Source organism: Nipponia nippon, unplaced genomic scaffold (genome assembly GCF_047370975.1).
Source record: "Nipponia nippon isolate SJK-2023a ecotype South Korea unplaced genomic scaffold, ASM4737097v1 scaffold_15, whole genome shotgun sequence".
NCBI lineage: Eukaryota > Metazoa > Chordata > Aves > Pelecaniformes > Threskiornithidae > Nipponia > Nipponia nippon.
In genome coordinates this window covers 1,595,756-1,617,932 of record NW_028262331.1, presented here as the reverse complement: position 1 = coordinate 1,617,932, position 22,177 = coordinate 1,595,756, and the positions used below count along the sequence as shown (strand labels likewise).

The following is a 22,177-nucleotide window of genomic DNA, read 5'->3' as shown; positions in this document are numbered from 1 at the left end:
AATACATCTTTGGAAAGCCATGAGTGTGGGTGCGACTTAGATATATCAAAGACTGTCCAGGAGGATGGGCTTGGAGACCTGTAATTCAGTCTCCTGCCTAGGAGACCACACCTGCCTTCACACCTCTCTTGTGCTGGGCCCAAGACGTTCTCATCCTGCGCCGGCCGCGTCTGCCCTCAGGGGCTTCCCTTGCAGGCTCCAAGGCTGACAACGTTCTGGGCCGTGAGGCTCACCCTGTGCCCTGTGGTTGGCTCTGAGGGGGCTCAGCAAAGTCTCTGTAGGTTTCGTGTGCCATCATATTTATCTGTTTTCTTGTGAAGAAGAGCAAATCTCTTCCACTATGGAAGTTACTAAAAAACCCTGGCTCTGCAGGTGCCTTTGTCTCAGTTTTCTCTTGTACCAAGATACTGAAATGAGATACTTTCTCAGCACATCGCATGACTTGGGCAGCAGACTGCCCTGTGTGCGGCTTCACACATCTGGCATCACGTTTGTCTTAGTGTCTCCTTTCTTCCCCAAAGAGAAGGCGTACGACCTCCTTCAAGCTTTGCTTGAAGCAAACTACTTTTTGCCTTTCCCCTGCCCAAACAAGCATTTTCTTTTTGGTAGACATGGCTGAGATCTGCAAATATTATTGCAGCAAGTGAGAGAGCTCTTTATTGGTCGTTTCCTCAAGTTTTTAGGTGCTGGAACATTCCTGGAGTCACACATTTGTGATATTATGCCAGTTACTTAGTCATGTCCTGCCCGAGGGTGTTTAGCCAGCCTTGATGAAATGAGTCTGAGGAGAAGGACAGTGCTTAAGAAGACAAAAACAAACTACTTGAATTATGCTGGTGATATTTGCTGGGAAATAGAGTTTCATGACGGTTTATTTGTAGTCATTGCTGTTTATTGCAAACAAAGGAGGTCAAAAGAGCTCTTTCTCTCTTGCATGCACAATATGTTATGTTACCTTTTGCAAAGAGGTTGGGTTTTGTTTGGTGTTTTGTTTTTTTTTTTGCAATCCTACACACAAACAACAGCAAGGAAAAGAGGCGAGACATAGTGATTTTTCTTCATCAAATAACTGAAGGAAAAACTAGCGAGGAATCAAGACAGTGTAAGAAGGAAAAAAACCATGACTCTTTCAGATGTGAAATTCTGTTTGAGTAGCAGGTGGGAGTGTATTAAAAGATACGTTCGTCTCTAGGAAAAAGTCAGAACTCGTTGTGTATCTTGTCCCCTACTAGATGGTTGTGGTCTGATCCAGCCTTGTGTGAAAAACACTCTTGCACTTGGCTTTTTATGGCTTAAGCCATAAAAAAGGAGAAGTAATATTTTCCAATACTTGGAAAGATGCCACCTGAAAATTTTCTGGGAGAGCAAGTAAAGAAATCAAGCAGTGAATATCAGTGTCAAAGCTCTGGTGTATAGAAAATGTGCCTCAGAACAAGGCTCACCAAAACCACATCAGTTTTGCAGTTCAGAGACAGGTTGCTGGATGTTTTCTATCCGTGCATGCCATCCTGCCCAATCTGTCCCATCTCGGCCTGGCTTTAGGCATTTTTATTCTGCCAGGTTGCACGTGTTCCTCGTGCTCTCCAGAGGAACGCTTGAGGTTGTGCTGAATCTGTCCCCTCCCTGCTCTGAAGATCACGAGGGTAGGAGGATACTTGCAAACCCAGCTTCAGCCCTGAAACAATTAGGTTTTTCTTTCTTCGACATCATCGAGGCACTTGAGATCTGAAGGGCCGCTGCTGCCGTGCTGTGCGCGCAGGCCCTGCCTGGCGCCGGGGACGCCACGGGCACCACCTGCCTCCCGCGGACGGTGCGGTGACTTCTTTTGGGTGATTTGGGAGAGGGGAAAAAGCTGCTTTATTGCTGCATTGCTTTTCCAGTGCTAGTACAAACCAGCGGGCTATTGAATAAATACTGGTATTGGTCTTTATTCCTCAGCGCATACCAATATGTGTGTATGGAGAGATTGTTATTGGACTTCCAGGAATTCTTTTTCTTGAAAACTGGGCAAGTAAAGTCTCTAAAGACATGCTTTTCCAGCTGCCCTTGGTGTTTGCTGGTTATTTTTTGTGCCTGTTACTGTGACCTCTTCGAGGGAGCCAGCTCCACGGCACGCAGCAGCGTGGCGCCTTGTACAGGCATGCGGGCAGGTAGGGTTGGCCCCACTGCGGGCTGTGAAAAATCACCCTAGAGCTGAAAGTGTCTGACTTCCTACTGAAAAGTTTAGGGGTTTAGTTTTTATTTCTATTCTGGATTTAGATAGGGACACAGGACAGCTTTCTTTATTTTTTCTTTTGAAGTGGAGGTCGTTGAAGTATGCTTTGTCCGACAACTCTGCATGCTCTGTGTGGAGTCAGACGTGTGTCAAAAGGCTTCGGTGCTTAGAAGTCCCAATACCGTCTTTGAACTCGGTCAGTAAGAACGTGCTTTTGGGAAAGTAACTCTAGAGTTTGTTCAGTGGCTGTTTTGAGATTCTCTTACTATCATTATGCTGCATAGCGTAACCTTGAAATGTTGTGACCATGCATTTATATACACGATACCTCATTTTTTTTTTATGCAATAGATTCCACTAATTGTCAATTTTTCCTTCCTGACTACAAAATTATTCCCTATTGTTACAAGTTTGGAACATGATGCTTCAGGGAAGACTTCTATTTATGAAGTGTGCTATAAAACATTTACCAATGTAAACATAAGTATTAAATGTGCACTTTGGCAGAGGATGGGATTAGTATAATTTAACAACTTGCCTTTGTGCTCTTCTGAACTCCAGCACTGAAAAATACCTGTGTTATTATAAATACTTCTGACTAAACTATACTTATGAAAATAAATGAACCCAATTAAACTTTGGATACACTTTTAAGTTGGCTTCCAAAGAAATGAAACCTTGCGTGTTTGGGCTACTGATCTGCTTCCATGTATTGCAGGGAGCTTTTCTATTGCCACGGGAGCTTTTGAATAGGTTGCGTATTCACAGCCAAGCCAGGCAGAGGTATGAGTCAAGCACTGGTGTCTGACAGCGTCAGTCCTGAAGTAATTTATTTAGTTTTCCAGCATCCGTGGCAGTCTGGCGTGTTGGCTCGCTTGGCCGGCGGGTTGTTGCCTTGGGCTGCCAGCCTGAACGCGTGCAGCTCGCTGGGAAGGGCAGAGGGTGGCTGGCCCGGCCAGGGGTGAGCTTGTCCCGCGGTCAATGGCTTGTTTCAAAGGACAGTCAACCACAAAAGAGGAATCCTTTGAAATAATTTGAGAGTTCATTACTGAATTTTCCTCCTCTTCTCCTCCCTGTTGTCCCCAAATTGTGGCTGTTCAATAAATCCTAGACCAAGGGTCTCCTCATGACTCTCTTTCTTCCTATGTGTGAAACAGCTCGTGTGCGTGGGGAGAGGTGGGTAAGTGGCTGTGCCACTCGTAATTGCTCTGGCTTTTAAGTCCCTTAGATATGTCTGAACCTAATAACTTTATTACAAGATCCCATCACAAAAATAAGTCCTGTTCTGCATGTTCTGTTTTTACAACTTAGTAGATCATTTCTTGTTAGAACTTGTTGAGTAAGTAATGTGCATTTAGAAATGCCTGTATATCCCTAAATATTTAAATTGTAATGCATGTTTTTGATGCCCTAATTCTAAAATATAAAGCATAACGTTTCTGAAAAATACTTAAGGGAAATAACGTAGGTGCTTTAAAAAACAAATTTTGTGGGGAGTTTTAGAGCTTTAATGATCAGAAATGGTTTATGAGAATCCAGTGTTCTGAACCTGTAAACAGTAAAGTGTACCAGAAGGCATTATGTCTTTTAAGATGCTTGGATAATAGAAAACGGTTTGCTTTTCCGTTTACTTCATAGGGTAGACACAATTGATTTAATATTGATAATGCCTTTTGCAAGAAGACATGTGCAACTGAATCAGCAAAATACCAACTAAAATAAGCAATCAATGAATGGAGCATGATTAGGAAGCGGCAATATGAATAGCAGTCTGAACACTTGCTTTCTTTTAAGCTTGTTCATAATCTTTACAAAAGCCAAATGAAGATCAATTCATTTCCTGGTGAAGCTGTTTTGTGAGGAGAACATGAATGAAACTTGTTTGAAATCAATAGCTTTAGTTTGTGGAATTACTTGTCACGAGTTCAGAAGGATAGGCAAGGTTTTTCCTTTCCTACCGAGATTTAAGGGCAAAAAGCAATACGGATAGGTAAGTAACAGCTGAGAAGCAGTCTGCATGACTGGATTAAGGGAACTTGAGCAAGCTTGAACCTGCCTGTGTGCATTCGCACACGCTACGTGTGTGTAGACAGCAGAAGATTGCAATGTGATTTGTAACGTATTGTATTTCAGCCACGGTGCTTTGCAGCCCAATCACGAGTAAATCATTCAATCCAATCAGTGCACCATTGATGTATAAGGATTTACCTCCCAGGTTTTCAGCTGCGTCAATACAAAGTACATATTGGTTTTCTGTGGCAAAGCAGAACATGTGCTGGGCCAGGAGGGGATCTGTGTATCGCTGCTGGCGGCAGGCAGGAAAGAAAAACCACATCTTGGATATGTATTAATGTGCGAAGTTTGGCTGTGCAGGTGGGAGAAGATTTTGTGTTAGATTTTGCGTTAGGTCTTGTGGGAAGCAGGTGAAAGTCAGATGGCATTCATAAGGTAAGGAGGAGAGGGAAGAAGACTGCTGAATTTTCCTGCTGTGTGGTTTTCAGGAATAGACCCAAAGCTCTGGTGTATATAGGTAAATGACAAGTATGTATTGGGAAGGTGTAGACCATGTGTCACTGTATGTATTTCTGTACAAGTTTGCTGTTTGTGTTTTGTGCTTACTCACATCGAGTATATCGTGGCCAGCGCCGCCTAAAAATGTATCTAATAAGGCAGTGTGTATTTACAACCTGAGGTTGCAGTATTACCTGTGTCTCCTTTGGGGGCTGCCGGTGGTGGCAGGGTGAGAACGGAGCTGACCGAGTGTGTCAGGCGTTAGATACTCCTGTTCATGTCTCTGTTGTGGCAGCAAACAAATCTATAGCCTTAAATTATGTTCTCTGTGTTGGAGTAATAGTAAAAGACTTTCTAAAGTGTCTGTGCTAGGTAGCTCTGTATCTGTTGTCGTTTGGATCTCTGCAGGTAAAGTCAGGCATTGAATAGGCATAGCAGAAAAGGTCTGATACCCAGCTCATGGGGCATCTCCAACTCATCGCTAAAAATCACAGTACGGTTTTTTTATTCTTAACGCTGTAGCAATTCAGCTCTTGTTTGACTGGCTGTATTGGGTTGGATCCCTCCCTAACCTGCTTAGTAGGTATGTAAGTGGTGTTACTGTTTTGCACTGGGGTAAACTGGATGGCCTCTCTTCTGTATGGTCGGGCGCTGAGTTGGTGGGTTTTGTCTCCCAGCTTTCCTTCTCTTGTATCTTATTTTGGGAGAGGTGGAGAATGTAACCCTTAACAGTACAGAAGTCGTATAGGAGCAAGTTTAACCCCAGAATAGCAGTGGTGGTGTGGATCTTCATCTGTGGAATAAAGGGAAACTTCTGGCATACTGGAGTGGATGCTTGGCCTTTTGCGTTTATCGCACCAGAAAAAAAATCCATTGCATGAAGAACTAGAGGACAGACAGACAGTGTGGCCAGTCATTGCTTTTGAACTCTATCGCTAAACGCCTATGTTGTCTTCAAGTTTATTAACCTCTCTATGGTTGTCTCCTACCGTTACGGGGGCACCAATAACCAGTTAATTGCATTCAGTTAATTAGTACCTGAAATTGGAATACAAGTAGAAATGCAAATCAAAATCAGCCCCATCCTGTGGTGTTTTTGACTCTTTTGATATTGCTCGTGACTTGTTTTGGTTTTTTCCCAAATGAAGCGGTACCTGTCTCTTACCAAACGGTGTGTTATCATGACCGCGGTGAGCAGCCTGCGCTGCGTGGATGGGTTGCGGCGGTGCCGGCTCCGGCAGGGTGACGCTGGGCTTGTAGAGCTCTCCCTGTGTTGACTTCCACTCTGCAGAAATTTGCCAGACAGGACTGAGCTGATCTAATTCTGACAGAGGTTAAGTAAACTCATAGAGTGATTTCTGTACATAAGAGAAAAGGTTTAAAAACCTCTTCATCTTCCCAGTTCATAAACCTGTCAGCAGAGTGGATCTGTTACTACAAAAAAGAAGAACTATCTCTAAAAATCCATTGTGCCTTTTAAGTTCATCATTTTTATACTAGCTGTTCCAGCAATGGCATTGTTCCACCCTGTGTTCCAGGCAGCACAAGTGTTGGCCACTTTTCTTATTCATTGCCCTAAGTATGTACTGGGGATGTCAAAATCTTGAGTTCCCATGAGATCTATTCTAGTAAGATGCTCCTACGGTGAGGCTATATACCAAGGATTTCATTTTAAATTTGGCAGGTAAGGCTTATAGCAGTGACAGTTTTATACCAACCTACCTGAGTAGAGCTGTGAACTTGTTGGTAAAGCTCGCTGGTGTGATTGCCACCCTGAAGTCACTGGCCTGGGGGGCTCTGATGGGAGGCTGAGGGCTCGCTTCGCTGGACGTGCTCATCTGAATGTTCAGTCTAGGTCCGCCTGTGATCAAGGGAGAGAAAAGGCATTTCCACCTACCCCAAAAATAGCTGCATCAGTCTGTTACACCAGACAGCAGCAGACTTATACCTCAGATAGAGGGGTGGAATACATTGTCCTTTGGCAGTGTCAGTGTCTCTCCATTGAACTCGAAGGGAGCTTTGACTTCTACCTTAGACTACATGTCTCTTAATTAGCCACATCCAGTATTGTGTCTACATCATTGGCTACATGAGTAGTAGACACCCCTAATAGAGGATGTCAAAACACACACTGTTCATTTACAATTTTACATTACTACCTTTCATCCCGTGATCCCTGAGCACTTACAAGCTTGTAATTGTTGAGGATTTGGTTGCCCCCGTGTAGCAGAGTCAGCGCTCCTCTACTTGACGGCGCCGGCTGGCGCAGTGCCAGCGCTTCCTCGCTCGAAACACAGGGTCTGCTCAGCAGTTTGGCGATGAAGTCGAGAGCAGACCTTGCATCGCAGCCTGACTGCTCAGGATCCACACCGCACAGGAGGTCAGGGTGCTTCTCACTTTGATGCAATGATGCCCATCTTTGTAAAAAACAGCCTGTTCCTTCAGTCGATGCCTATTTTGACGTTACTCAACGTTCAGGTCTGTTTGGAGGGGACTGTTTTGAAACAGACAGGCAAAAAAATGCTGCTAAATTTTCTCCTTGTCTGATGTGCTTTGCCTGGGGTGGCAGAAAGGCCAACAGACTGGCAGAGCCATTGCAGCAGGACCTACGGGTTTTGTTCCGGAGCCCTGCTGACCTCCTATCACCTTGGGGTTGACCACTTGATTTCTGCATTCCCTCATTTGGAGCAACGATAATGTTAACTTTGAACAGCATCATGTGGTGCTTAAATCGTGGATGCCTTAATTAAGGGGAGAGCAGCCTCCTTCTCCTGAAGACTCTTGACAAACTGAGAGTCCCCAGCTCTGCTGTGGATGTCCACGGTGTCCAGAATGTCCAGGTGTGGCCCTGAAGGAGGCACGTTCGCCTTCTCGCAACATGGCCGTGCAGGGCAAAGGCACTGGTCTGTGTCTAGCCCTGACTTGTCATGGTGTATTTTGTCACTGTGGGACTGATGAGGAGCAGGCAAAGAGCTCTGTGCCAGAAGCAGAAAGAGGGGCTGTCATTACTTGCGCTATCCTGAAAACTGTGTACCTGGTGACGGGCACCCGTAGGCTGACTGTGGGATTATAAACCACAGTGTGTGTTACCCTGCTCCACCAAGAGAGTCCTGGTGCTCGCTCTCTATAGCGGGGTGAAATTGTTGGTGCGTCATATCTGGGGAGTGCTCTGAAAGTGCAGTTTTGGGAACCGAAGGGTCAGAGCTTCCTAGGGACTGAGAGATGTATTGGCAGTTCTTTTAGTTGCAAGATAATGCTTGCTCCAGCTTGGCTTTATAAGAGCTTAGTGAAACAGTAATCTACATGATAGTAATTTTGAGGAGAATTCCACTTAACGTGCAGAAATTCTAACCAGGTTGTCTCTTATGCACCCTTAGCTTTAATGTTGCAGTTCCATATATCTTTGTAGGAAAGGCATTTAAAAATGGATGAGCTTATTAAGTTCAACTCTCTCTCTGCTGCTGAACCACGTTTTATAGGAAAATCTACAAAATCCTGTAAAAGCTGTGCCAATGCAGTTGAGCACATTCATGATGCTAACAGTGATTTTAAGGACAGTAAGTAACAAGAATCATTTATTCTACTAATCAAAAGAATATTTGCCTACTTAAATATTCAAACCCTCAAGCCTTATCCAAGAATGAAATGTCAGGAAGGGATAAGCTCCTGATAAGCACGTTAGCTGGATTTATTTTGTGTGATGGCCAGCAAAGAAATGATTAATAACTATACTTCAGGAGCCAGATTGGGGAATTCTGGGCGCTCAGAATTAAAAATAAAAAATGGGGGGGGGGAACCTAGCCACTCTAATATGTAGGAGAGGAGGAAATCTTTGAAAACCTGTCATTAGTATTTTCTTTTATGAAGAACTGTGGTCTCCATAATCAGAACCACCAAAGTCTTTGTCTACCCTGTCTTCTTCCAAAGGCATGTAGGATCCGGGTTCCCCTGTCCATGTTGTGCCACCGTACAACTGGCACAGATTTTCATGCCCAGCTATTTCTGTCTGCCCAGTTCATGAGTGCTTATTCTGGGTGATTGCACAAAAAAGATGGAGATGGGTCCAGTAGGACCCCCACGAGTAGCCATAGGGGTAGCTTCGTAGGATGTGGCCGCAACATAGAGCCCTAAGGACTTGGGGCATTCTGCAGGCCGTGAGTGTTCACCTTTCTCCACGGCGCTTCCTGCTGTTGGCATTTCAAAAGGGCATGTAGAAGGGATGTCACCTTCGTGCAGCGTGGGAGAATTGTGTCCTTAACAGCCCTAATGGCCAGTTCTGCAAAGATGAGTAATGGTGTAGTGTAAAAGCTAATGACGATGTAGCTGTTAAATAGATGCACTGGTCATCAGTCAGCCCGAGCGCCCGTCAAGGCTAGCACGGAGGGCTTCTGCTCCCGAGACCCTCTGCCATGTGGCAGCAGAAGCAGTGGGTCCAACACCCGCATGTGGCCACCAGCGTGTTCCCTAACTGAAGAGCCTAACACAGTGCTGTGTGCTTCCAAAAATTATCTCATATGATGCTGCCTAATCTTTACCTGTGCCAAACATTAGTCAGAGCAATTAAATTGTTCCAATGGCTGCAAAAAAGCCACCTTCTGTTATTTGGTTGACCTTTTCTCCTGTGTGTGTTTTTCATACTTGACATCCATCCAAAGCAGAGCAGACCCTGGCCATCCTGCTTGTAACACAGAGGCTATAGTGGTGTCCTTCGTGTGTTGGGTGAGCAGGATGGGGAGTCCTACCGGCTTCATGCAGGAGGAAGGACACAAAGCCACGGATAGGCCAGGGAGGGCTGAACATCAGTAGGGAGAAAGTAAGAAATCATCTTACTCTAATGTGATATCAAGGTTTTACAGCAGACTTCTATGTTTCTGGTCTGCCAGTAATTTGCTTTTGGGCAGTTGTGTGCGCTATTCTGCATCACCTCTTCAGCTGTCAGGTAGTGACCGTTCCTGCACTGGTGGAAGTGGGAAACTTAAAGCTTGCACCACATGTAAGTCTCCAAATAGGATGTGCTGCTTTCTCGTAACAGCAGTTACATTGAGCTGATGTTCAAAATGAGTAGGAATTGGTCTTAGGTACTTCTGTTCTGTAGGGTGGGATTTTGTGTTTTGGGGATTTTTCAGCATGCTGGTGCCCTTTCCTGCTGTGCACAGCATATAGACAGTTTTGCTAGCTTTTCTTGGTTATTGAATGTAAGGAGCTGACAAAATTCTCCTGTGCTTTGTGAAGCACTAAATAGAGATGCTTTCTTTCCGATCAAGGATGTTGTGTGCGTGGACGGGGTACCTGTGTGCTCTGCTGGCTGTCTCGCTGGTGGTGGGATGGGGCAGGGGCGTGTGCTACGTTACGAGGTGAACAACTTGCAGTGTAACTCTGAATTCCTGTGCCTGCCTGCTGTGCTGGCCAGGACGAGCTCTGCTCTTGCTGTGACACAGGCTCAGGAGGTATTCTCCTCCACTCTTTGCAGTGATGGCACCCGAGCCTGGCCTGCAGTGGCTGCTTTGCCTTTGCTGCCTTCTGCACTTGCATATATTTATCTTGAAAACAGCGTCATCGGCGTTGGAGGAGTTGAATGAAGAGCTGATGCTGTTGCCCAGAGTGAGCTGCCCAAGCTTGGAGGTCAGACCTCAGTCCTGCTCTGTGTCCACATCCAGGAGAGGAGCTTGGGGTCTGGTTTTGCAGCTGGCAGTGGTTTGTGAGGAGCCCCTCGGGACCTCTCCTTTTGCTGCTGACCGAGGAAGGTTTCACTGCCAGGGCGAGTGGCTGACCTGCCTTGCTGATGGTCTGTGCTGGAGCCACGATGCCTGATTTGCTCCTACCAGAGCATCGCATGCCTGTCGGACAGGCTTGCAGGTTTGTGTCAGATTGGGAACCTCAGCTATGGCTTATTTGGGAAGGGCTTTAAACCAAGGGCAGGCAAGTGATGGGGGCTGAGGGAAGCATGCCTTTCCTCTTCTTATATTGTAAGACCCCACCTAGATATGGCTACACTGCCTTTGGCTCTCCCTCCATCTTTGTTGTTCTTCAGTTACTGATTAGATCCATGTTTAAAAATAAAAATGCAGCTTGGGGGAAGAGGGTTGACCTCTCCCCAGGCTCTGATGTGGCTTCTGCTCTCTGGCTTAGGCACCGTGGTCTTGCCCAGGACCCCTGCGTATTGCTTCTTCTATTGTGCTGTAGGGCATGTTCAAGTGCTTCCACTTATGAGAAAGCTTTGGGTTTTATTGGCGTTTCTTGAACTTTCTGTTTGGCTTCACTTGCCATTGTGTTGGCATCCCAGACAGTACGGAACAGGCTTGAGCATAGAGTTGGAAGTGACCTTTTTGCAGAAGGGTTTGTGCTGGTGGGTCTGTGGTAGAGATCAGCTTTGGGCCACTAATTTGCAGACCAAAGAGTGAATGGCCAGCTCTACAAGCAGAACCTCTGCTTGTGCTCCAGACTGTGCCTCGGATAGCGCTGAGCTGGCACCAGTCACAAGGAAAACAGCTCGTGGCGAAACTGTTGTGTCTGTGTGGGTCCATACAATGCAAAAATGGGTCGCAAAGCACATGGTGAGACCATTTTACCCTAGAGTTTTAAGGTGCAGCGCATATGAGGTTAGATTTTTCTTTACCTTGCTTAAAACTGTGATTTAAAAACATCATCAGGTTCTGCGTCTGCAGCAGCAGATACTTTTCCCTCAGTGGTTTTACCCTAATACCTCTTTATGACCTAATACTCCTACCAGTTCGTCTCTCTCTGGATCTTGACAGACAACCTCTGCATGTTGTTGCACCCCCATCCCTCAGTTGGAGAGATGGCTCCAGAGGGCTCCAGGCTAGATAAACCATGGTGCTTAATAGGCATTAGGAATGATTTATTCGAAATATATCATTAGGAAAATCAGGTTACTGATGGATCATTTTCAGATAGCCTGTTAAAGCCTGGTTTTTATCTAGATCCAAGTATTACCTTTAAAACATTGGACATATTTGAAAACCTGGGCACATCTGACCAAAGCAGGCTTTTCAAATTTATGGAGTTCTACCTCCTCACTGGAAATGAGGACAGCTATACTTTCTGCTTAATGGTATTTAATCTCCACTTAAAACTTTGGAAGGCATATTTATGTTGGAATTGGGGGGAAGGAGACAGTACAAATGGCCCAAATTAGGAAAAAGGTGATGGTCCCGAAGATTTGAGGTTCTGTGCAAAATAGATGCGTGTGCTGTCAGGAGTGGATGGCTTGAGGCATATTGTGGAAGGTGGAAGATGATTTCTGGAGCCAGGGATGAATATAATCTTTGCTGCATCATCTGGGATTAGTGGGTACTGGATCTCTCAGTATTAGCAGTATTTCTGCTTTGTGATCTGGGGAGGAAAATACCCTGGGAGGAAAGCAAGCTGCAGGGTTGTCTGTCCAGCTCCTCTCTGGACTAATGTCTGACTGCTGTTGCTTGGTTTTTTTCAGAGTATGAGGTAACGGTCCTGTTGTCTGTGGTATGGACTTTGAAAGAATATAATGCGTTATTGTCTCTTTCATTAAATTGTTTTTTTGTGAAAGGTGCTACCTGACGGCACCTGTCATCCATAGGAGAAGGTGCACCGTACGCAGTCTGTCAAGTCACGCCGTCGGCATAGAAGTCCACCATCAGCTCTGTGCCAGCAGGGTTTCACCTGGAGCTGAAGGACCAGACAAGTGGGTGCCTGTTTTGTGCTCCAGGATGTTCATAAGCTGCGCTCATTAGTGCTGACAAATAGCTTGTGTTGGGGAAGTGAAGGTATAGAAACCGCCTGAGTTTGGTTCTCAGTTGCCTGACACAGGACAGTGTGATTCTAGGCGGTTGATGGAAATAGCTGTGCGCCCCAGAAGACAGTTGATACGTATTAATCGAGGAATAGAGTGGATCATGTTAAATCACTGAGCAGGAAGAAGTGTTTTTTAAATGTTACTTGCCATACTTGTGGCCTCTTTGTGCTCCTGGAGCGCTTGCTGTGATTCCAGGTTATTTTTCTGCTGTGGGATCACGAAGCAGTAAATGATATGATATCCCTTTTCTGTTACCGAGACAGCCAATAAACATCCTAATCTCACTTGCTGCACTGAAGAGTAGATTTACAGCTGTGTGGTGAGCATAAAATAAATGATGGGAGGATTCAAAGGCAGACTCCTGCAGGAGACTAACATACGTAGTAGCAAAACTTCGGGGTTTTTTTTGTTGTTGTTGTTATTTTGAAATTGGCTGACTTGATTAATGCGGCCTGATGTATGCCAAGCTGTTCAGCATAACTCAGCTATATTTCCCCTTCCCCCATCTCCCCTTCTCATCCTTCTTTTGTTTCTGAATGGCTTCTTACATAAAGCAGTAACTGCAAAGAATTCACAGTAAAAAATGTCCTCTGTAAATATATTTTATGTGTTTCCTTGCACGTTCTCCTGGTTGCAAACTTGGGCTTCATGTAGAGTGAAGATCTCAGACCCGAGAAGGGTGACGGTGTCCACAGTCCAGTAGTGCCCTGGCCTCTGCAGCCGTCCGCCTGCCTGGTTCCCTTGCAGGGCGGGGGGGGACACACTGGGAGCTGGTCCGTGGACGTGCCGGGCAGAGGTTTATGCTGGGTCTGGGGTCTGTGGTTGGACCATCAGTCTGTTTCTGAAGTGAAAAAAGATGTTTCTGAGCCTTGGACTGGGGATGGAGTAAGCCTCCTTTCTCCCCTCTGTAAGGACAAGCGACACCTCTCAAGGAGAGCTCAGCGAGGTCCTTAAATTAAACCCGATGCCATACGTTAGGAGGTTTTCCCCAGCCTCTCAAAACTTACAGAGAGTTTTGTGAGTGTGATTTAATGGGATGTAGTCAAGCATGATTTAATGGGACATAAAATGCCTCTTACTCTGATATCCCATTGATCTAAATGAGACACAAAACTGTAAGGAATCTGTTTCTTCTTGCTATTGATTCACAATGTTTTGATATAAATCCTGCAAGCAGGTGCCAGCCTCCATTTAACTGAAGAGAGCGGGATTTAGTGGGGAAAATGTCACTGTGTAACCTGCACTAATTAGTTTACGGGTGTTGGCAAGTAAGTAGTGTTCTGTGCCCTACCAGTGGAGTGTTTCTCATCCAGCAAAGAGGGGATTGTGAGGGATCAGCTGCAGCCTGCTTCAGTTTTCTCCCATCAGAAGTATTTTCAGATGTAGAAGGCCAGGTATTGCACTTTCCTCACCTGGCGCGGTGCCTGTGCCACGCTGCTCTGCCTTGGGTCCCCATGCAGGTGGGTGCTTGGCTGGTGAGCACCTGATTCATGGGGGGTGGCAGTGCCTGCGACAGCCTTTTGGTAACGATGGAAACCTGGAAGCGGGCAAATTTAAATTTAAAATGAGGTGCTGATCTTTAACCTTAGGGGTGACTAATCACTGACAGCAACAGGAATGTATTGCGGTGGTCTCTCCATCCTATTTCATTTAAATTTAAAAGTTATCAAATGTACGCAGTGTTCCCTTGGAAATCCAACTTAGTGGACTGAGACGTGCTTGTGGGCAGACCAGATGTTGTGTGAGCTGAGCGTTAGAAATAAAACCTGAGATTCTCCTCCTAGAAGACGTGAGGAGCTGCGAAGGTTTTCCAGCCTACGTAAGAAATGGATTTGCTTTGTTGTTAATTCAGGTCCTAGAAAACCTTGGCAAAAATCTCAGCACAGCAGGTTTATTCCTAGAGCTTCTTGTCTCCCATGTGCTGCTTAGCCTTGAGCTCCCCTGAGAACCTTCTCGAATATCGCATTTATCTCATTAATCGCTAAACCCCAGGGAGACCAGCCCCCAGTCTGAGCTGAGGACTGCGGCTGTGCTAGAATCCAGTTTTGGTTCTGTGCATCCCCTTTTGGATAATTAGTGAGACTTGAACCCTGAATTTAGAAGTATTTTGGCCTGGGATCTGAATTTTGAGAGCAATAACTGTGGGCAGAGGGGGAAGACATGCCTCAGCAGGGGTTTGGTAGCCTGTGCATTGCTTGGGACTAGTCCCCGAGCCCCTCGTCATTGCTCCTGCTGGGACCCGGGGTTGGTGCTGGCCTTCTGTGCCGTTCCTCTGGGTTGCGCTTGAAACACTGAAGGCAGCAGAAATTTCACATCATACGTCTTCCCTCCATACGCAGAAAATGCAGCCCCTTAGGGTTGAAAAGGTGTTGTGCTTTGGGGTACAGGGGGGTGGAGATGGAGGATGGAGCTCCGTAAGCTGGTGCGATGGGCAGCCAGGCAGCCTCGCCTGCCTGCTGCTGGCAGGAGCCAGCAGGGTCCCGACCTGCTGACCCGCTGTCAGACGGTAAATCCTCCCTAAACTGCTGTCTCAAATGTTTCTAGGAGTAGAATAGTCAAACCTCTGTGCTTCTGCCTATAAATGGTCTGAACGATAAGGCTGAACCACAGAGTCCAGATCAGTCCCTTTTCTCTTTAAAATGCTTAGAAGAAAAAACCAACCCACCAAACAACCACAACCCCACCACTTCCCATCTCGTGTACTCATTATTCCTGCTGTTTCTAACAAGTTCTCCACTGGCTGTTCTAATTATGTTTGAGATCAAGCACGTTTTTTTTTTCCTTTTTCCCCTCCCTGGCCCCAGGAGCCCAGAAGCACCAGGTGTTTTCTTGCACGCATGCATGAATTTTTGTTGACACATCAGCTTGTCAACAATAAACCGCTGCGGTGGAGCCCAGAGGGCTGAAGTCCGATAGCACGTGGCTGTGGGCCGAGAGCATCGCTCAACCCAGCTGCCGAAGAGAGCCCATGTGAGGAAGACTGACAAACTTGAGGTTAATTTGATTTTAAATTGCTGCCTTTCCCCGCTCCTGTGGTTGCAGCCAAAGCCACCGAGGAGCCGCGGTGTTTATGCAAAGCCTTTGCCTCCCCCCGCCGCCGCCTGCCTTCGGAGAATTGCAGCTTTGTGCCTATGAACAATGCAGGTGTTTGGCGTGCCCGCTTCTTCCCCAGACTTATCTCTTCTCCCTCTATCTTTGTTTGCCTGTCCTCAGCAATCCGGGAAGGAGAACCCTGATAAGAGTGGTGCAGGGCGAATGCGAATGAGCAGGAGATGAACCTCAAAGGGCTCAGTTTGGATTTTCCTCCAAACCTTTTTGATCACAAGCTGAGCTCTTTATCCCCCCGAAGCGTGCCCCAGGGGAAGGCTGCCCAGAGGTGTGCAGTGATTAAAAGGCAATATTCTTGCTCCTGTGACCACCTTCTTTTCAGCCTAGCAGGTATTGACATATATCAAAAGCAGGTTTTTAATCTCGGAGTCAGTTCAGTTTGACTTTTGTGGGAGGATTTCAGGGTCAATTGTCACTTTACCCCATCACGACTCTTCATTCATTTTAAAGAGAGACCTTCCCTTTGGAAGATCCTTTTCAACATTCGGTGCGTTCCCCTTTGTAGAGAGCTTGGCTTGCTTTAGGGTAGGCAATAGTTAAATTAAGAAATACAACCTTGTTTTTATCCAGCATACTTGTTTAACTAAAAAAGATTCATAAAGAACTGTGTTTCTGTGAAAATCTTTGTCTCGCAAGTCTCATTTTGGAGTCTGAAGAATGCCTGCTGTTGCCTAAGAAACACCCAGTACAATTAAATACAGAGTCATTGTTGGGGAGTCAATGAGCTTGAAGGGACGCTGGCATGTCATTCCTGCGTTCCCTCTTTCTTTGCTTATCTGGGCAGGATTTACTTGGTAAACGCTCATTGTAATTCTGCGAACGCTGCTAATGTTGCATGTCTAATCTGTCATGAATGCGAGGGAGCGGGGAGGCTCCTTTTCTTCTTCCCTCGCACGTATTTATTGTAGGGAAAGCTGGAGAGTTCGATTAAATTGTTTGAAGTAGTTAAATATTGCCTGTTTGCTTTCTGCAAGCACTTTATTAAGATTAGGTTTCTGGTTAGGATAAAGTGTGGCATTAAAACATCTGTATCTCTTTGGGAACGATGTGTGTTCCTTGGAGACCTGGGAGCTACCTGGCAGACCTTTTCCACTTAGAGCTACCCTCGTTCTGCTCCGTGGGTGTCCTTGGCCTCAAGGTCTGGGTATCGGTGTAAGGTGAACCTGTTGCTTGCCTGGGATGGTGCTGGCTGGTAGGCGACCTGGGAGCTCCTTCCACTGCTGTCCCGCTCCGATACGCAGAAACGGGTCTAAGCAGATACCCAGCCACAAAACCAGCTCCAGTTAAGCCATTACTCCTGAAACCCAGGGAGTTTTTGGTTTTTCGCAAGTTTTTGCTTTTAACCTACCCTGGCTGTGCAGTACAAAGACACCAGTTCATGGCAATGCTCTGCTGGGGTACTTCAGAGACAGGAATGTGTTCAGAAGTATCTGCAAAGAGAGCTAAAACATTTATTAAGACTATTTAACCAAGGGTCATTTCGTATTCATTTCATTCCAAAGCAAATGGGAAGAAAATTCATAAGTGCCGTTTAAGAACAAAGCTTATTTCTGAGCACCTATTAATCTTAAAACAGATCAGGAACGTGGAGTTTCACTTTAAATGGTAAAGCCATTTTCTCACTTCTGGAGGCTGCTTTTTGTTACGTGCCCGCAGACATACGTACACAGACACGCAAACACGACCTCAGTTAAGCGAACTCTGGATTTGCACCCTGCCCTTGGGGCGCTCTGAGCCCGGAGGACAGGAGGACACTCTGTCACTGCTCTCTCTTCCTAGACAGCACTGCTGAAATTAGGCACAGGCAGCTGTAATACCTGGCTGTGCAGGGCTGTGGGATGTCAGCCATCTCTTGTGCTGTGTCTTTAACGCGTGCCCGACTCGAAGCGCTGCACGGTGTGCTCTGCTAACCCCCTCTCTCTCTGCCCTTTGTGCTACAGGTGCAAAGAGCTGAAATACGGCAAGGACCTACCCCAGATCTCCATCATCTTCATCTTTGTGAACGAAGCGCTGTCAGTTATCCTGCGATCGGTGCACAGTGCTGTTAATCATACGCCAGCTCACCTCCTGAAGGAGATTATCCTTGTGGACGACAACAGTGATGAAGGTTAGCAGCGTTGGGATTTCGGACCTCCAAAACGCCAGGAGGGCGTTTGATTTCTTAAAATCTCATGAAGGAGTCGTGCTTCTTTGGGAGCGGTGACACTGCTGGGAGGCACACAGTGCGAGGTGGCAGGTGTGCTGGCTGGCACACCACTTTTCTCCAGCTTCTGTAGCAAAACAGGAACAGGATCAAACCAAAGTTAAAATCTGAGATAATTATTGATTGAAAGTGTAGCTGAAAACGAGAAGGCTAAAGGAAACCAGAAAGCCATTTTACCTTTCTCTTCACGGTAGCATCCAGAAGTTCTGGTTTCAGGTGTATCCTTGTTTCTAATAATAACACTTTGGTTGTTGCAGAGATGCACCTCTAAATATTTACCACGGAGTTGAGGGACGAGACCCTGGAGCCTAGTGAGCTATTCTGCTTTGGCCCCTTGCAGTGGTGTTAAACAAGACATTTTCTCTGTGCGTGCCTCAGTTTCCCTGTCTGTAAAATAACGTCCCAGGCTTTATAAATGACTGTGAGCCTGTAGAGGCCCTTCTTCCTCTTATATTATATGTTTTTGGTATGAGAAGGGTAAGTAAAGAGGAAGAGGAGGAAACAAGCACACCAAACCCAAGTCAGGCCATGGCAAAATGTGGAGGGCGATGTTAGGTTTTCCATGTTACACACGTGTGTCGTTGGCTGCAACCTGCTCTCAGTCACTGTTGCAATACCTTCCCTTCTGGCCTTTAATAACACAAAGCTACAGGAGGTGGTTTCGTGTGGAAGCATTTTCAGACCCTTGACTCTTCGCCAAGATTTGTTTTTCCCAATATACAGTTGGATAATGTCATTAGGGTAGTTAAAATCTTCATGAAGAACAGCAAATGGTTAAGTTACTTTGATTACTGCCTTCTTTATTTCTACTGCGTGCTTTTAATATTATTTTAAAAAATATTAGACATGTGCTGTGGATGCTGTGATCAAAAGGGAAGAACAGGGAGGGTGCGGGACGTGGAGAGCTCATTTCTAGAGGGAGCCTGAGAGGTTGCTCGTCTGTCTGCCATGAGATGAGATGGGGTACAGCAAGCTACTCAAGCCTGTAAAAATAGGCACTCAAATACCACAGTAATGAGCACCATAGAAAGCTGATGAATTATAATTGCCAGTAAAAGAAACAGGAGGGCAGCTCCTCAGCTGATGGAAATCACAGCAGCTCTAGTGCAAAAGCTAGGATGATGAAGCCATGGGATTTCAGAGCTGGAACTGCTGGCTAGTGAAGAGAAGTGCAGGTGATCTGTAGCTGCAGTATTTAGCATTGCTCAGTACTTAGAGGGTTCGAAGTACCAAAATGAGATGCTGCTTCGCTAAATTTTTACCATATCAATGGGGTGAAGAGAAGAACACTCTTTGAAAGAGAACCCATTGCTGATAATTATTGAGTTTCTCTACCCATTGCCACGCACAAAGAGCTATGTTTCTAAACAGCCTCCGCCCGTCATTCAGTATGCAGCACCAAGGCTAATATTGAGTCAAGTACTCTGGAGACGCTACTGAAAGGCACAGGACAACGAAACGAATCCTTTCAAAAAGCATCGCCCCCCAGTAAGCTGAGACTGCAGCTGGCAGTGAGGACGCAGAATGAAATCTCTGCATCCGCCGCTGAGATTGCAAGGCACCATCTTCCCTGGCTGTTTGCTGCGAGGGCTGGGCCAGTGCTGGTGGGGTCTGGTGGTGGGGCTGGATGGTGGCAGGGTGTTGTCAGGGCAGTGGGACAGGTGGGCAAGCTTGTAGCGTGCTCAAGCACTTCCAGCTCTGGGATTTCCTCTTTGTGCCTGTTTTTGCAGGCTGACCAAGCTGCCTGGGTTCTGTTGAAGTGCTTTCTGGCACCCACCTCTCCAGGAAGGCAGATGCAGGTAGATGACCTAAATTGAGGGACAGATTCATACATCGTGTGCAGGAGGTGGGAAAATCCCAACCTCGTCGCACACCTAGGCATCGTGCACTCTGCATCCCACCAAGAGGATGCATTGATTGCGTCAGGAATGTGAGCATCCAGGGTCCCTGGTGATGGGCCAGGGTTGTGCTGAGGGTTGTACAACGCCTGAACACCAAAGTGGCTCTGTCCTCAAAAACCTTGCGATGGACGTATACAAGAAGAGTGGGTGCAGGGACCGAGGCGCTGCTATTAGCCGGTAGGGTTAGTTAGTAATGTCAGTACTATGCAGTTGAGTCTTTGTAGGCATGATGACAAATGAGCTTTTTAAGGAGGGATTTGAAGGAAGATAATGAGGTAACTTGGCAGATGTTTATGGAGGGCTCCTCCCAAGCGTGTAATAATCTAGTTTTCTCATGTAAAGGAAATGATACAAACCAGAACATATCTCTGGGACCCATGCATTCACTCTCTGCATTGTCAAGGAGCTTCAATGACAGCAAAGAATTATTAATGCCAATAACATTGTCATATAGTTCCCACTAATGGTAGGAAATAATTGTAAGCAGCAATAGCAACATCGTATAGTTGATGCTTTGGATATTACAAAGTCATTGCAATATATGGATTTGGCTTCTACAGGAAAATAATTACAGGAAAACAGTTTCTCACGAGCTCTAAGATTTAGAGATGAATCCTGGAGGATCAAGTGCCGGCGTCGAGCAGAGGATGGGATTGCGTGGGTACAACTGTGGTGGCTGTGACTGAACAAGAGAAGGAATTACTGTAGCCTCTTTGTGAGCAGCCGCATGCGTTTGAGGGACAGTTTCCATGGGTGTATGGCTCGTTGCTGTAGCCCGAGCAAAGCCTTTGGGCTCAGTTTTTATACACCTGAAAGAAGGTTGACCTTAAATGGCTCAAAACCAGTAGCTGCACTGTACCCGGCTGGGTTACCAGAAGCAGCTTCTGGGCAAGTTGCTAAAGGCTCATGGAAGTCCGTGGCTCGGGGCTGCACGCGGAGGGCTTTCTGCGTCGATTTTGTCAGGGCGCACTTTACACAGGTGTCAAGGGGAAATACACCTTGTATGGGTAACTGAAGAACAAAGCATGTTCCCAAACCAAATACTAAAAGACCCCTGGGATTTCCAAGTCAGCTTCAAGTTTTAAAATGAGGCCCGGGGATGGAGGTAAGAACTGCATACCCAGGGCACCCCTGGCTGTTATTTGCCCTTCAGGTAGACCATTAACTAGTTACACCGACGCGATCAAAACCTTCTGGTGTTTTGTAGTTTTCAGACTGGAACAAACTGCTTCTGAAGACTCTTAGGCACTTTTTTCTCTTATCTTTGTTGTAATGTGGTATGTACAACAACACTGCACAACATAAAAGTATGCAATGAGAGATTAAAAGTTAATAAACACGGTCATTCTGATTCTTTATAGCTCAGCTGTAAATAGATAAAAGATACCAATGTATTATAATGGGGAAAAAAAAAATCCTTCCTTGAAGGAAAAAGCTTGGGGAGTTGTAGTTCGAACGCCCCTCTCCCTTGAGCTGCACATTAGACTTCGTAAAGACTTTTTTGGAGTCTGCTGTTGTTTGTGTTTGTTGCAGGAGTGTAATTACAAAGCCAGCGCGCAGGTTGTGTTTCTGAGTGATAACATGGTTCCTAGGTTGTTGGAGGGATGCCGCAATGTGCCCCTGAGATGTTACGTTATCTTGCGGCTGCACACTTTGTCTGAGTCTGTTGCTTAATCATCACCTGCTTTTTTTTTTTGCTGTCTGTCTTTTAGTGTTTTTAATCTGGGATAATATCTCTTTGAAAAGCAAACCTCTCGGTATAAAAGAAAACCTTTGGATAAAAGACTGTTTAAAGGAGCCGCTACACTCAGGGAGACATGCTACGGGTTGTAATTTACCTCAGTGTAATGTATTAGCTGGGACTTGATATATCGCTTTCTTGTTTTGCAGCTAATTTCAACAGCAACAACGGCGGTTCGTGCACGCTCTCCCGGGAGCTGGCTCGCTTGTGTTTCGTGTGTGTTTGTTTAGAGGAAGGTTTTAACAGAGTGGCAAGAAGCTGAGTCATATCTCGCCTTTTCCTAGGCGCTGGTCCAACCCAAGTGCCTAATTATTCCAGTTGCTCAAACTAAAGATGGGTTTCTTAATTGCAGTTGGCCTGGTGCTGTCCCAGTGGTGTTCAGGGCCGAGGCTTTCAGGCCCTGCCCAGGCATGGAGGAGAGCAGCAGAGCTCCTTGGTTTGTCTCTATTTGGCTTTTGCTGAACCAAATGAACCAGAGACTTGCAGCCGAAGGCACCTAGTGGGACCAGCGTTGCCTGTAACCCTGTATGAGAACTGATTCATGCACCTGCTCCCCTTTTCACAGTTTCCTCTTCAGCATTTGCAAGCAAACATCAAAAGCTTCAGAGGCTCACCTGACTCTGAGTCTTGCTGCAAAAATTCTCATATTCGTTTATGGCCCGTTGAAGGAATTTCTTTTGTGAGTTCATGCTGCAGAAATCCAACC

At 46.1% G+C, this 22,177-nt stretch overlaps 1 protein-coding gene across 1 annotated transcript in view; it reads left to right on the top strand.

Moving 5' to 3' along the window:
- The window catches only part of GALNT17 (polypeptide N-acetylgalactosaminyltransferase 17), a 215,872-nt gene that overhangs the window by 61,624 nt on the left and 132,071 nt on the right, over positions 1 to 22,177 (top strand). The window contains exon 3 of the mRNA XM_009464798.2: positions 17,567 to 17,733. Coding sequence (XP_009463073.1) covers positions 17,567 to 17,733 — 167 coding nt within the window. The remainder of the gene's footprint in view (positions 1 to 17,566; positions 17,734 to 22,177) is intronic.